The sequence below is a fragment of the Colletes gigas genome, unplaced genomic scaffold (genome assembly GCF_013123115.1).
Source record: "Colletes gigas isolate AHSC1104 unplaced genomic scaffold, ASM1312311v1 Colletes_gigas_Sc00036, whole genome shotgun sequence".
Classification (NCBI taxonomy): domain Eukaryota; kingdom Metazoa; phylum Arthropoda; class Insecta; order Hymenoptera; family Colletidae; genus Colletes; species Colletes gigas.
The window spans coordinates 1,391,159-1,404,514 of NW_025106665.1; the positions used below are offsets into that span (position 1 = coordinate 1,391,159).

A 13,356-nucleotide genomic window follows, 5' to 3' on the forward strand; every position below is an offset into this window, starting at 1 on the left:
ATCGTAGTGAAAGCAGAATTACGAACGACGTGACTGAAATGCAGGTAGACGAGGCAGGTTGCAACCAAGTATGAATCATCGTCTCTGACCGTGCAGTCGACGTATTGTTTCGTCCACTGACGAGCCAACGGACGCTCGTAAGCAAAGGGACGATTTGTGAATCATCTCCTTTGAACCCATATTTAGGTTCACGGAAACTCTGCTTGTTGCTAGACGAAGCAAATTGGCTCTTGCACCGAATATTTAAAAAAGAAAATTATTACGAGATATGTTTCCGTTAAATCCGCCTTAATCTAGGTAGAACAGCATAGCGCCGTTAATTGCTTAATAACAAGAACTGTTTCCACTGTTCCAATTAGCGCAACTGTTTAACAGAATATGTCTGGCGGACATGCGTGATTGAAAATCGCTTCGGGTTAGGTGGTTTCGAAAATCAACACGGTAAATCGTTCGGATTCAAAACTATTCCGCGATTCGAACAATTCCGGTTAACACGGTGGTTTCGTATCTTTTGTACGCGTCAAGTCATTTGATCGATGATAAATGAAAAAGGAGACCAACCTGCTGGATTTTGCGTTCACCATCTCTGGAGTCCTGCTCGGATGATCGTTCGCCGTAATCGTCGTCGTCGGGGTCCAGGGCCGCCGGATGCCTCGTCCTCGGGAGTCGCGCGGACGCAGACCTGCAGAACTGTTGCTGGTCGTTCCATCGTCTGGCGCCGACGTGAGGAGCGTGACACGGTTGGGCCAGATGGGCCCCTTGGCTGGAGTGACTCGCCGGCCTGCCCCACCCCATCGACGACTCGTAGTCCCGTGGAATTCTTCGCGGAACCGTCCCGTCCTCCATATGAGTCAACATTTCACGGCTGCTCGTCTCGTAGCTCTTCTCCCGCAAGGACCTCCTCAGCTTCGCCTCGCTGCTGTTCATCCTGCCCGAACGGACAAATTCCAGCTGTCTTGTACCCTCTAATTCGATCTTACGCTCGCAATTAACGCGTTCCACCTTCGCGCGACGCTAACTTACCGTAGGATTCACAGTTCCGCGAGCAACAGATCGAATCTGATCGTCGTCTGTTGCTTTCGCCATTTATGACAACGGAACCATTTTGGTTTGCTCGTGAAGAGACGATCAGATTTTTACTAGATTCGCGGGGACGTGTAAATAGCGAATTTCTACAGATTTCGAAGAACGCGATGAAATTGACAAAAGGATATTGGCGTGACTCACTCGGTATGCCTATGAAGCGATTGATGGGACACCACGTGCTGCTGATGGACGTGTTCGCGTTGTCCTCGTCTCAGCCCGGAGCACGAAGCCTCCGGCAACGTTGCTATTCTACTTTCGTCGCCTCTGTCGCGGATTCCCGTTACCTTCGACGGCATTGTCGCCCGCGAAAGTGATTGGTTCCTTTGTTGTTGGTGATGCTGTGGCGTCTGGTGGAGATAAACTGCGGATTGCCGCATCTGTGCCGCGTATCTGATCCAAACACACCCGTAAACAATATCGATCCCCCGAGAGAATAACGATTTAGTCTATTTCTATTGGCTGGAAATCTCTTTTAACGATTATCTTTATCTCGATGACGTCGAAGCTACGCGATTCCTTACCTTTCTTCCGAATAGAAATATCCATCGTTCGCAGCGTCCGATGGAGTGACTATGTCTAGGCTGGATTTAGGTCTCTGTGGACGCCTCTGTTGGTTCAACGCTTCCTTGCATTGCTGTTGCACTTGCTGTTGGGGTCTCCTGGCCGCTTCGTACTCCAAGAAGTCCGCACTGTGGGGCCGCGGCGGTGGCTGTGCCCTGGGCTGCCTCATTATCGGCACTGCCAATCCAATTAACAACGTTTAGAATTCGATTAGAACCCGCGAAACCGAGACGAGAGCGAACGATAAACTTTCGACCCACTTTTCAACGTCGTCAAAATCGTCTCGACGGGCTTAAAACGAACCGTCACATTCACGAATTTTTTACAAGAAACGCGTGCGTTCGATTCAAATAACCTCTTCACCGCGTCTAAAGCGTTCCTTTAACATTCGAACACAATTTTTTTCAAACCTCTGCGTCTATTTGTACCGGACAAAATGGCGGTCTTCGGTTACCATTTATATGCTCCAGGGCAACACCATTTTGTTCGCTACAAATAGCAATAGACACTAAAAAAAAACTGTTCCCCAATGTTCAAGAAACGCTTCATAAACAAGTCACTTCGATCGATCGTGTGCCAAAAATTAATTTGGGCCCGTCGAGATGGCGGAACTCTAGACACTCACCGTTAATGGACGCGACCGGAGAGTGGACCTGCTGTTGGTGTTGCTGGTACTGTTGCGCGTAAAGGGGTATCGGAATGGGGGCGGGCGAGGCCCCCTTCGAGTATCCAACGGGCCCAGCGGGCCTCTGGTAGAGCTGTGGCACGCCGTACACCTCCTCGTAGTCCCCGTTCCCTCTGCCAGACCGAGGTTTCGTCGCGCTGCGTCCATAAGTATCCGGCGTGCGTCTCTCGGTCTGCACCTGACCGTAGCCGTAATTCAGGCCCGATTTGTCGGTCCTGAGACTCTGCTGGGACGGCTGGCTCATCCTGGTTCCGTAGATCACGCTGCTCCTGTCGTAGTCCGACATGGGACTCTTGCTGGTCACCGTAACGTCCGGCGAGACCGGAGATTTCCTGTAATCGGGGTCCGGCGAGGGGGTGGAATACTCCGTCGATCCGTCTGTCAGCCTCCTTGGTTTGGGCGGCGCGTTCGCGTAGATCGGTTGTCCAAATTTCCTGGGCATTGGTTGTACCGTTTGGACGTTGCTGGCGGTTGGATGCGGCTGGGACTGTTGCTGTTGCTTGTGCTGATGGGCCTGATGGCTCTGCACGGCGTTCTGGGGGGGCAGTAGCTGGTGCAGCAACGCCTGGTGCTGGCGGGCGTAGTTCTGCTGCAGTTGCTGGGGCGAGGGCATCAGCTGGCCGTATTGTTGTTGCTGTTGCTGATGCTGGGACGTGCTGGGCTGACCGTACTGCGACTGTTGCTGGATCCAACCGTTCACCATCGGCTGGACCTCGTTCACGTTGTTCGTGGTCGCGTTCCCGGCGTTGTTGTTGCCGTTGCTGTTGTTGTTGCTGTTGGACCCGTTGCCGGTGTTGGTGTTGCCGTTGCTGCCGCTGAGATTCGGGAACGAGGCGGTGTTCACGCTGTTCGGGCTCGAGTTGTTGTTGGAGGCGTGACTGGGATCGTCCCGCGATTGGAAACCGTGGAATCCGGAGTCGCTGTCGTCCGCGCTTTGATTCAGGATCGAGGAGATCGACGAGACGCTGGGTCTCGCGCTACGCTCGCCGTCCTGCTGGCCTTCTATCTCGATCACCACCGCCGCCTCGCCGACTCCGCTGGAGCACATCGAATTTATTCATTATTCCCCGTCGTATTTGCATCCTCCCGTCGAGTCGCGAACAGTCCTTCGAGACGCAGAAGCATCGACGTCGTGCATCGACGATGTAATTTGTCGGGGAATTTCGAATTAAAAACTTTTCCATGGCGACCGAAAATTCTCGCCGAACGCGGAGTGTTTTTAAGACACGGTCGCCGCCCTGAATCGTTGAAAAATATTCGACGTTTTTTCCATACGGTAAAAAAGTAAAAGAGATTGTTCCGTTTTCACGTACGCGTAAAGATCAACACGGAGTGTTATCGCGTTAAACTTTGTTTTTCCACGGAACGCTTGTGTCTCTCTATTTACCCGGATAACAAAAGTTGAATCGAGTTTCCGTCAAAACATCTCCATCGTTTCACCGTATCGATATTTGCATCGGCAATTGTAGGATCGCGTGCCCACTACGAAGCTGCCGGTGAGAAACGAACAGGATCCATTCGCCGATTAAAAAGTTCAACCGTGCATACGTTGCAGGCTCTCGTCCAAAAGTTTACATCGCCGCTTTTCACGCGCTCGAGACTTCCGTAAATATCGTTTACGTACAGATCGAGGGATAGTTAAGTTTCGTCTTTTTCTTTATTCTTATATCAACGTGACGGAGTCTTTTCTTTTGACATTATTAAATCTTTTACGTACACGATGGAACATCGATTGTTCGGAAATAATAGGGAGACCTTTCCGATAATCGATCCCGAGAAGACCTTATTTGATGAACCCCGCCCTTTCGCTCTGCTTCGTATAATTCCTCTTTGCTTTTATTTGGCGAGTCGTTCGGTAAAAAGGAGGGAAAATCAGCTCGTTCGAGTTCACTTCCTTGATACGACACGTTAACATAGTTATTCATATTCGCCAGTCTGTTACAATAAACCGGTCGACTGCAACTTTGCGTTCACTTTACCAACCCTTTGCACTCGGAGGCTATTTCTCACGAAATAGATAGCAAATATCCAAGTAAACGTATCTTTTTTTTACATTCTCCGCTTAGAAGGTACATCCATATTCTTTGTCGGTTGTCCCCTCAGAGCAGTCGAGTGCAAAGGGTTAATTTACCATCGACGAGAAAAGGATCGCTCCGAAGAAGAAGAAGAATATTATAACTAGACTGCGGATGTTTATACATTTATGGGAAATTTTAATTCTCAAAAAATTACAGAATGCACTTAACACGCAAGAATATAAGAAATACTTAAAGTAAGGTACGAATTATTATATCTAGGGGTTGAGACAACTTATTAACAAAAATATGAATTTGCATGAAGATCTGCAGTCTAATTATAACTTTGAAAATCCACTCTTAAAGAGTTACGACACAAAACTAGAATCGAAATCGAGTCGAGGGTGTGATCTAACGTTCCAGCTGCCTGTGACGAAGCCAGAGAATGGCTGGGAATTTGCATAAAAGGACAAAGCTGTTTCTGTTTGGCGGAAACCGTCCTCGGAAGTGAGCTCGAACCAGGAGGAACCAGGGTGTGAGATCCGACCGATTTGCCGTGCAATTAATTGGCGCGAACGGACGTACTGGACGGAGGAAATCGGTGCCCCGCCGGGGTAGTCGTCCGTGTTTATCCGCCACGGAAGTAACGTCGTGACCAGCCGCAGGATGCTGAGTTAGGCTCTCGTTTCGCGCGTAATCGCGGCCCAACTATCCAACTCGTTAGTAGTTTGCTTTCTCGAAGTTGCCAACGAACGAACGCGGCCGGAAGAACGAGCAGAACCAACGACAGAAAGTGGCAGGAGGTGGCGGTTTGTCGTTGCTGCGACGTTCGCCGAAAAACTACGAAACGCTCGTTTAATTTGCAAGGCGGATCGCCGCCTCGTTGCGAAGTCTATCTCCGGGAGCTTGCGGTTTCGGGTCAGCTCGTTCTCAAAGCTAATGACTCCTCTCGCCGGACGCGACGAAACTTCTCCCTCCCCCACATCCGCGCTGGGAGCTCCGTTCGATCTCTATTTACTGAACGATGTTTCGAATTAACCGTTTACCCGCGGCGGACAGCCGCCATTTGCAATCGAATTCCAGTGTGCGGTTGCACGGTTGGTCCCCGGAAGTATTTGTCGTAATTATGCGACTGATCTGAGCTTCGCGAACGAATCTGTCGCTGTGAATGCATAAAATGACTGATAAACGAAAATATTAACAGAGTCTCGTATCGAAAATAACTTTGGAACGACACTGTTAAATAAAAATGCGTCTTCGTCGAGAGTTTGCAAATGGCGTCGCGCTGCCCACACGATTCCAAAACGAAATCGCTAAAAATGGGAGCGAAAGGACAGCCGATAAGAGCAAAATGAAGAAAATAAGAAATAAACGGAGAGGCTGTATAAAGAAATCCCGGCGAAATAAATGATTCCGCGTAACAATGGCGCTCGTCCGCGTCGAGGTCTCCTTCTGCTCTTAGCTAATTGAACTCCGATAAAAGTGAGTCGGCTGAATATCCAGCGATAAATTTCGATCGATCGACGAGTCGATGGGGGAACAAAGTCGTTCCAGCTGGCGAACTCGCGCGAAATATCGCCCTCGAGTTCTCCTTTTTGTTCCCCCCTCTGTCCGTCGTAATAAATTCTATCGACTCCTCTCTGGCCATCCCAAGCAAAATGGCGACGAAACGCTTCGTTTCTCGATGCTTCGAGTCTTCACACTCGCGTTACGCGTCTTAAACCGAGACGCTCTGATTTGCAGTGCACAAGTTTGCAAAGCAACGAAGCTCGTTTAAGGAGTCTCGATTTTTTTAAAGTTTGAAAGGGTCGAACAGAGTTAGAGAAAACGTGGACTCACGGGCTGGGATCCTGAAGAAGGGTCGCCAGGGTCAACGCGTTCACCCACTGATTCATACTTTCGCGACTGTCCGCCGCGAAGTGGTAGGTCCTCATGTTAGCGTGCTCGGCTTTGAACGCGAACTTTCTGTTGACCTTGTCCTCGGGCTTGCAGACAGTGACCCTGTACGACGGTAGCAATATCGAGCCCAGCAATTTCTCCTCTTCCGGACCTGAAAGCAAATCGTCCACAAATTCGCGGAGAAAAGGAAACCTGGGAGCCATATTAACGTTTCGAACCCTCGAAGAGCGCCCCTTCTCTTCAGAAAACGTTTGTCAATTGCAGACTCGGACGTTTCGCGTAGAAAAAGTGAACGATGGACGTTTAGATTGGGGCAATAGATCCTGTCAACCGCAGGGGGCTTCCACTTCCATCAAAGAATTTATATTTCTCAACGACTCTGCGTAGAATAAACGCGAAATTTCCTTAAAATGCTAAAATATATTATTTTTCTATAATTCGATTATTCGGTGTCACGTGCACGTGCACGGCGAACGCGTAATTGCCTGCCAACAGCAGCCTGCCCGTCCAAATCTGTTTTCTCTTTCCTCAAAGCGACATTCGTTCCGAGTCTCGGAGCAAAGCACAGAAAGATTCCAGAAAGATCGTTCGCGAGACTTTTGCGTCGAAAGTCTACGAAAAAGCCGTGGAAAGGGAGTCGACGTGCTCGTTCGTTAATGAGAAATATTCATCAGAGCTCCTGGTGTACGCGTTGCGAAATCCACGCGTAAAAGGAACGCGGGGATCAAGGATGAAAGGGTCGCCCAAACAACTGCAAACTCTTTCCAGAAACGATTCCCAGACGAATCTCGTGCTTGATTCAGGAAGGATCGGGCGTTTCGTTAACGTTAAAAATTTTAGGGACAAAACTGTCAAGATTATAGATAGATACTGTGCGTTGGTTAATCTTTTCGAAAATAGTACCGATGCATTCCTCGGATTCTCCCGGTTGAAACGAGTACAAACACGACATAGATCGGACTAATTTTAATTTTTTTTAAATACGCAATATTACACTATTTTTACGACTACTTTTTGCTAAAATTCTAATGAAATCTAAAACCCCGGTAAAAGTAAGGCCAGATACTTTCGGAATTTCGGTTTCTACAACGATAGAACGATATGTCTCGATAGAAGATCGGTATTTTGTTTCGATGTAAGTCCCTGGCAAGAAGTCGACGACGTTTTTTTCCGATCGCGAGCCAGGCAATGTCCCGACGACGGGGACAAATGGTACTGGGAAATGATTTCACTGACAAATCGGAAGGCTTCGAGTCGACGCATCCGAAAGCTTCGACGCCATTGACACGCGTAGATATCGCCTAACGCACGGTTCGCTGCCGGCGCGGGCATAAATCAGCTAGCACCGCGGACAGAGGAAAAGGAGGAAGATAAAAAGTGCCATAAATTTCGGCGTACGCGTCCGAATGAACACGTACGAAGAGAAAAAGGCGCTGTATCTGGCGATGGCACCGGAGGGGGCCGTTTCTATTTTTACCTTTGAAATTGGTACCTTCGAATCAAACCGCATAATGGCTCGCGTTAAGATGCTCGGGATTTATGGTGTCTTAAAATGCTAACAAAGAAATAAAATACTCTATTCTGAATCTCACCGTTTCATCGTAGTATCAATTCGAACAAAACTCGCGAATGAAAAAGAAAAAAGTTTGCGCGCTATTTCAGTCGAATTCTACCCTGCTCCTTGATTTTCGAACGTTTTGATACGCCGTGCGTTTGTTTCGTCGCGCGGCCGCCCGACTAATTATTCTCGAGAGTACTGTTTCGGTCTTTAAAAGCGCTGGCTGATACCCAGCGAACGAGATAAATCGTAAATGCGAGCCGACAGTGCATTAAACTTTAGACGACCGTGGACGAATCGCGACCGGACACCGAATTTCTGCGATAATACTGCGGCCTGGGCATTTAATAGCTCTCGCCCGACGATCCGCTGGAATTGCAGCGAATATTAAAATCCGCATTAAGCGGGGTTCGCGCTCAGATGGACCAAAACGCGACGGTAAATTAATTTACACCGTCGGAATAATAACCCAGACACGCATTGTTCCTATTGTACGTCCATCCCCGCGTATAATATCACGTTAATTAACAACGGTGTTCACGGGCGCGTAAACGATCGAGTTGGTTTCATTCACCGAAACTGCGGAACAGCGCGACGGAAATTAAGCGATTATTTACAGGTGAACACGAACGCGAACGAGATTACTTGGAGCTCGTGTAAGACTTCCCAGATTCGCGAAGGGACGGCCAACGAGACCACCGAGGGGAAGGATTCGATAATTAGGGAAATCCATCGAATCTAATTTAACTAACTTTCGCAACTGTAATCCAAACGTCGCGTTTCTCTACGCGTTCGGTTTTCTCGCCATTTTCCAGCCACTATATACTATTCCCCTTTCAGTCGATTCTTAGTTTATTAGTAAAATAATAAGATTAGGTAGGAAAAATAAAGGATCGATCCTCGAGGCACGTAAGTACGAAACCGGGGAACTCGTTGCAATTAGTGTTCCCGGGGAACGATCTGGCGGAAAAGAGTTAAGGGCGAACTTGGGGGTGGGCGGGGGACACTATGACGGCCGGAAATTGGGAGAGTGTACCACGTGAAAAACAACGAGAGCGTCGAGATGAGGGTTGAAGCCGTGCCAAAGCCTTCCGTCCCCGTCGCGTGGCCATCGAACGGGAAAGAAAAGTTGTTAATTTTATTGCGATCCTCTTATCGGAATAGGAATTCCTGTTACCGTCGCTTTTATTCGCAAGTATTTCCAATCCTTTTACGCTCGTATCATCGAGAGGAATTCAATAATGGACGATTAAAATTCTGAACAATTCGTCGATTCGCTTTATTTAATTTCTATCGAAGCTAACAAACGATACGTCGATTTATTTTTAATAACACGGGCGTTAACTTCTCGTTTCCCGTTTTTCGTTAATTATCGTTACCCGGGGGCGTTAATGTGCACAAATTTGTTTATTGTTTCGCGGTATCTGGTTAATACTGCGACGAAAGAGAACGGTAGATACCAGTGGTGCGTTATTAATGGGAACCACTGTCTGACCGACGTTGACCGACATCACTGTAGACTGCGGTTTCGCTATAAACGCTACCAATTTTCCGGAACAAGAAAGCAATACCGTGCGATTAACCCGCAAACGATTCTTTCATGCTTCACAGTTGTACGGCCACGTAACAGTTAGTCATTTGTGGGAGGGGGGATCGCAAATTTGATAAAAAAATTCTGTGAATAGAAAAAACCAATTCAAAATATACAAAACTGCGTTGTTAAATTTCTACTCGGAACGAATCGGAAATCTGTCAAATATTTGTGCAACGCTCTGTGTACGTAACAATGCGTGGAAAAAGTACGTATCGCGAGCAACAATGCACTCGCGGGGTCGCGAATATTTTTTATGAAGGAATCGCGCCAAGGGAAGAACACGCGGAACCGGGAGGTTCTTTGTCTCGTTTCATATTTTTTTGTTTCTTTTCGTATAAAAAGTAGGCGACACGTAATTCCGCGGTAAAAGAAAACCAGGGAGGGTCTGACCTTTGTAATAAAAGAGGCAGTACTCGGAGAGGACGAACCACCGTTTCTTCCACAGCATGAGACCCTCGGAGCCCTGTTTGTGTAGCCAACCCTGAAGGGCCACGGGGGCGGAGAGTGGCCTCTTCGCGGCCGGCGATCGCAAACCCTGCGAGCCGCTTCGTCTGCGTACCCCCGACACCGACGCCGCCACCCCCGAGCCATCGTTCTTGCTACGCACCTGGACAGGTACGGGTAGGGGCGCCGCCTGGACAACCTGCAATCATCGTTCCATTTCTGTTACGTTTCACAACGCTCCCGACACACTCCAACTTTTAACCACTACGAAAGATCCGAGAATCTCGGATGTATCGAGACTGTTCGAATTTCATTCCGGTGACTCAAAAAATTGGATATGTAAAACACTTTTCTGGGTATAATTAAGTACGATCTGTAAATAGTAAGCATCCATAAGAATTAATAAATGTTAAGGAAGATCCGAGTATCTCGGGTGTATCGAGACTGTTCGAATTTCTTTCTGTTGGCCCGAAAAATTCGATATGTGAAACACTTTTCTGTATATAATTAAGAACGATCTGTAAATAGTAAGTATCGATATTGTTTTTTAAATATTGTACACCTGAACTTCCTTTTACATATATAATAAACATCTAATTACATTGTGTCGTAATTATTTATGTCGAAAGTCGGAGGAAATTTAACTTGCACAGAGAGCGATACGAGGCAAAGTTTGAAAGAGGCTTTGCCCGACGACGAGGGACATTAGAAGCGAAGATTGAATTACGGGATCGGTGTCGATTTCGTCGTAAATTTCGTCTCCACGGAGTTAATGTTTCACCGGATGACGGGATTTATGGGGAGGGATTTGTTTTATTAATAAACAGCTCCTCCCGGAGACCCGTTTTGACGAAATCGAACGCAACGAACGCGATAATCATATCCAATTATCCAAATTTCCGGCAATTATGTAAATCGAATCGAAATTTATGGTCCGGTACCCGGTCGAGATAAATATTTCTATTGTACTCCGGATTAAATTACAAACGACGTCGCGTCCTGCAAACTTCGCGTTTTGGCGGATAATTAATCTGGCGAAAAATTACGCGAAACGATAGACGGGAGACGTTTTCGATAAAGCGCGAGACACGAAGTGCAGTGTCGTGTTGCCTTTCGAGCGATAGATTTCTCGACGGGCGATAGAGATTCGCTCTCCGGTTTCCGTCCGGCCAAGTTACCGCGAAAATTCCGGGCGTACGATAAAAAATTTATCGACTCCCCGCAGAATCTCACGTTCGTCGAAGAGAAGAGGAAAAAGAACGTCTCCGGGGGATCGCGACGTTCCAGAAACGTTGAACGATAATCGCGACGAAAGCGCAGAATTCGTCCGCGTTCGACGAAACGTCCTTTAATTTCGAAAGCTGTACGATCCTACCAGCAATACGTAATTAACTTGTCCGGTCCGTTAACGCGAGAATTAACGTGAATTAATATCAATTCCGTAGCCATGTCCGACGTGAACGTGGAAGGATCATTTTCGCGATATTACTTTCCGGACTACCGCGGAGCCCAACATTCTTATTATTAGATTCTTTTCGGGAACAAGTTTCCTTGTCTCAATTTTCCGCGCGAGAACAGTTCCCTGGTAGTTTTATTAAACTTTTGGAGGCTAAACAAATTTACTATCGTTCGTTTTTAAAGGCTTCCAAACCATACTTCATTAAATACAGCGAAAGCTTGTTAATTTGAGAGTCGAGGAGGACTATTATTTTGATTTTATACAGCACAATTTCCATTATCCGGCATAATTGGGACTGGGACAATGCAGGATAATCAAATATGCCGGATAGTTGGACTATACTTACCTATGAAGTAACAAAAACGAGGAATTGAACCATTTTTATAGGAGTTTTATCAGTTTACAGAGTTAAGAAGCAACTTTTCGAAAACTCTTAGAATTTCTAAATATTCCTCACTAAAATACGCGTAGTTTGCATTTTGAAACCTTAAAATCGTCCAATCCGTTAAGAAGTTATGATGTTTTAAAGATTTTCAGGGAAACATATCAATGTATGGTCAGACATTAGATTTTCGGTAAGGAATTTTTTTCTCGAAAGTGAGTAGGATTTCGGGGGTATGTGTATTCACCAAAAATGATCGTAATTTACCCCTACAACTAAGAATAATTTTTTTAGTACGATTTGAAAATTTTTTTTTCAGCGAAAAATTTCTGCACCTACGAATTTTTTTCTCGAAAGTGGGTAGGAATTCGGGGGTATTTGTATTCACCAAAAATGATTGTAATTGACCCCTACAACTAGGAATAATTTTTTTAAAACGATTTGAAAATTTTTTTTTCGGCGAAAAATATTTGCACCTACGAATTTTTTTCTCAAAAATGGGTAGGATTTCGGGGGTATGTGTATTCACAAAAAATGATTGTAATTGCCCCCTACAACTAGGAATATTTTTTTTACAACGATTTGAAAATTTTTTTTTCAGCGAAAAATTTCTCCACCTACGAATTTTTTTCTCGAAAGTGGGTAGGATTTCGGGGGTATGTGTATTCACCAAAAATGATCGTAATTTACCCCTACAACTAAGAATAATTTTTTTAGAACGATTTGAACATTTTTTTTTCAGCGAAAAATTTCTGCACCTACGAATTTTTTTCTCGAAAGTGGGTAGGATTTCGGTGGTATGTGTATTCACCAAAAATGATCGTAATTGACCCCTACAACTAAGAATAATTTTTTTACGATTTGAAAATTTTTTTTTCGGCGAGAAATTTCTGCACCTACCCCGTGTCGATTTTTCTTTAAAATTTGTTTTTGCTTTATTAGTCGAATATTTAGTATCGACGTCGTTTCAGATTGCATACAGTTAGGGTAATTATATTTGCTGGGAATGTTTGCAACCACGCAACGCGCCACGGCGCAAACAACAAAATTACCCCGTATCGATCGGCGATGTTTTCATTCGTGTTTCCCTTATATTTTCTATTGTATTATTTCAGTTTTGTGCCACGAAAAGAAAGAATGCGTCAACAACGATAATAAACGACAAAGTAGCGCAGTAGCATTGCGCAAATATTTGATCGCGTCTTCGGGGGCACAATGTTTATTTTCGCATTCTAAAAGATTGCAGGTCCCGTGTTCGGGTTTACATATATTTTTCTTACGTGCACGTTCACCTTCGCGAAAATATAATAAAATTACATATATTTCCCTTGGAAATCAGAACCCCGCAAACCGCGCTCCAATTCCTCCACACTTTCGCGATCTGTCACTTTCTCTCGCGTTTAAGCAAACCGCACTCCCCCGTAATCCAGCTTAATCATCTTTGAAAATACTCGCTGTTGCTTTTGTGAAACTTCTCGTCTCGTGTAACTATCAAACTCCGTACCATCCCGTATCCGAATCTCCTGCTCTATGAAACATCCTCTCGCCAAAACTGTGTCTCCCCAAACTACTCTGTTCGACTAGGCGAATACTATTTACAACCCCTGGTCTACCAAAACTTCCTCCTTTGGGGTGCAATACACGCAGAAGACTCCTGTCTTTGGTCCTCTTAT

General features: G+C 46.1%; 1 protein-coding gene across 1 annotated transcript in view; it reads right to left on the reverse strand.

The window, feature by feature from the left end:
* The window catches only part of LOC122402469, a 170,191-nt gene that overhangs the window by 53,659 nt on the left and 103,176 nt on the right, over positions 1-13,356 (reverse strand). The window contains exons 4-9 of the mRNA XM_043405282.1: positions 9,789-10,041; positions 6,187-6,397; positions 2,273-3,369; positions 1,608-1,824; positions 1,228-1,476; positions 562-928 (exon numbers count right to left, since the gene is read on the reverse strand). Coding sequence (XP_043261217.1) covers positions 562-928; positions 1,228-1,476; positions 1,608-1,824; positions 2,273-3,369; positions 6,187-6,397; positions 9,789-10,041 — 2,394 coding nt within the window. The remainder of the gene's footprint in view (positions 1-561; positions 929-1,227; positions 1,477-1,607; positions 1,825-2,272; positions 3,370-6,186; positions 6,398-9,788; positions 10,042-13,356) is intronic.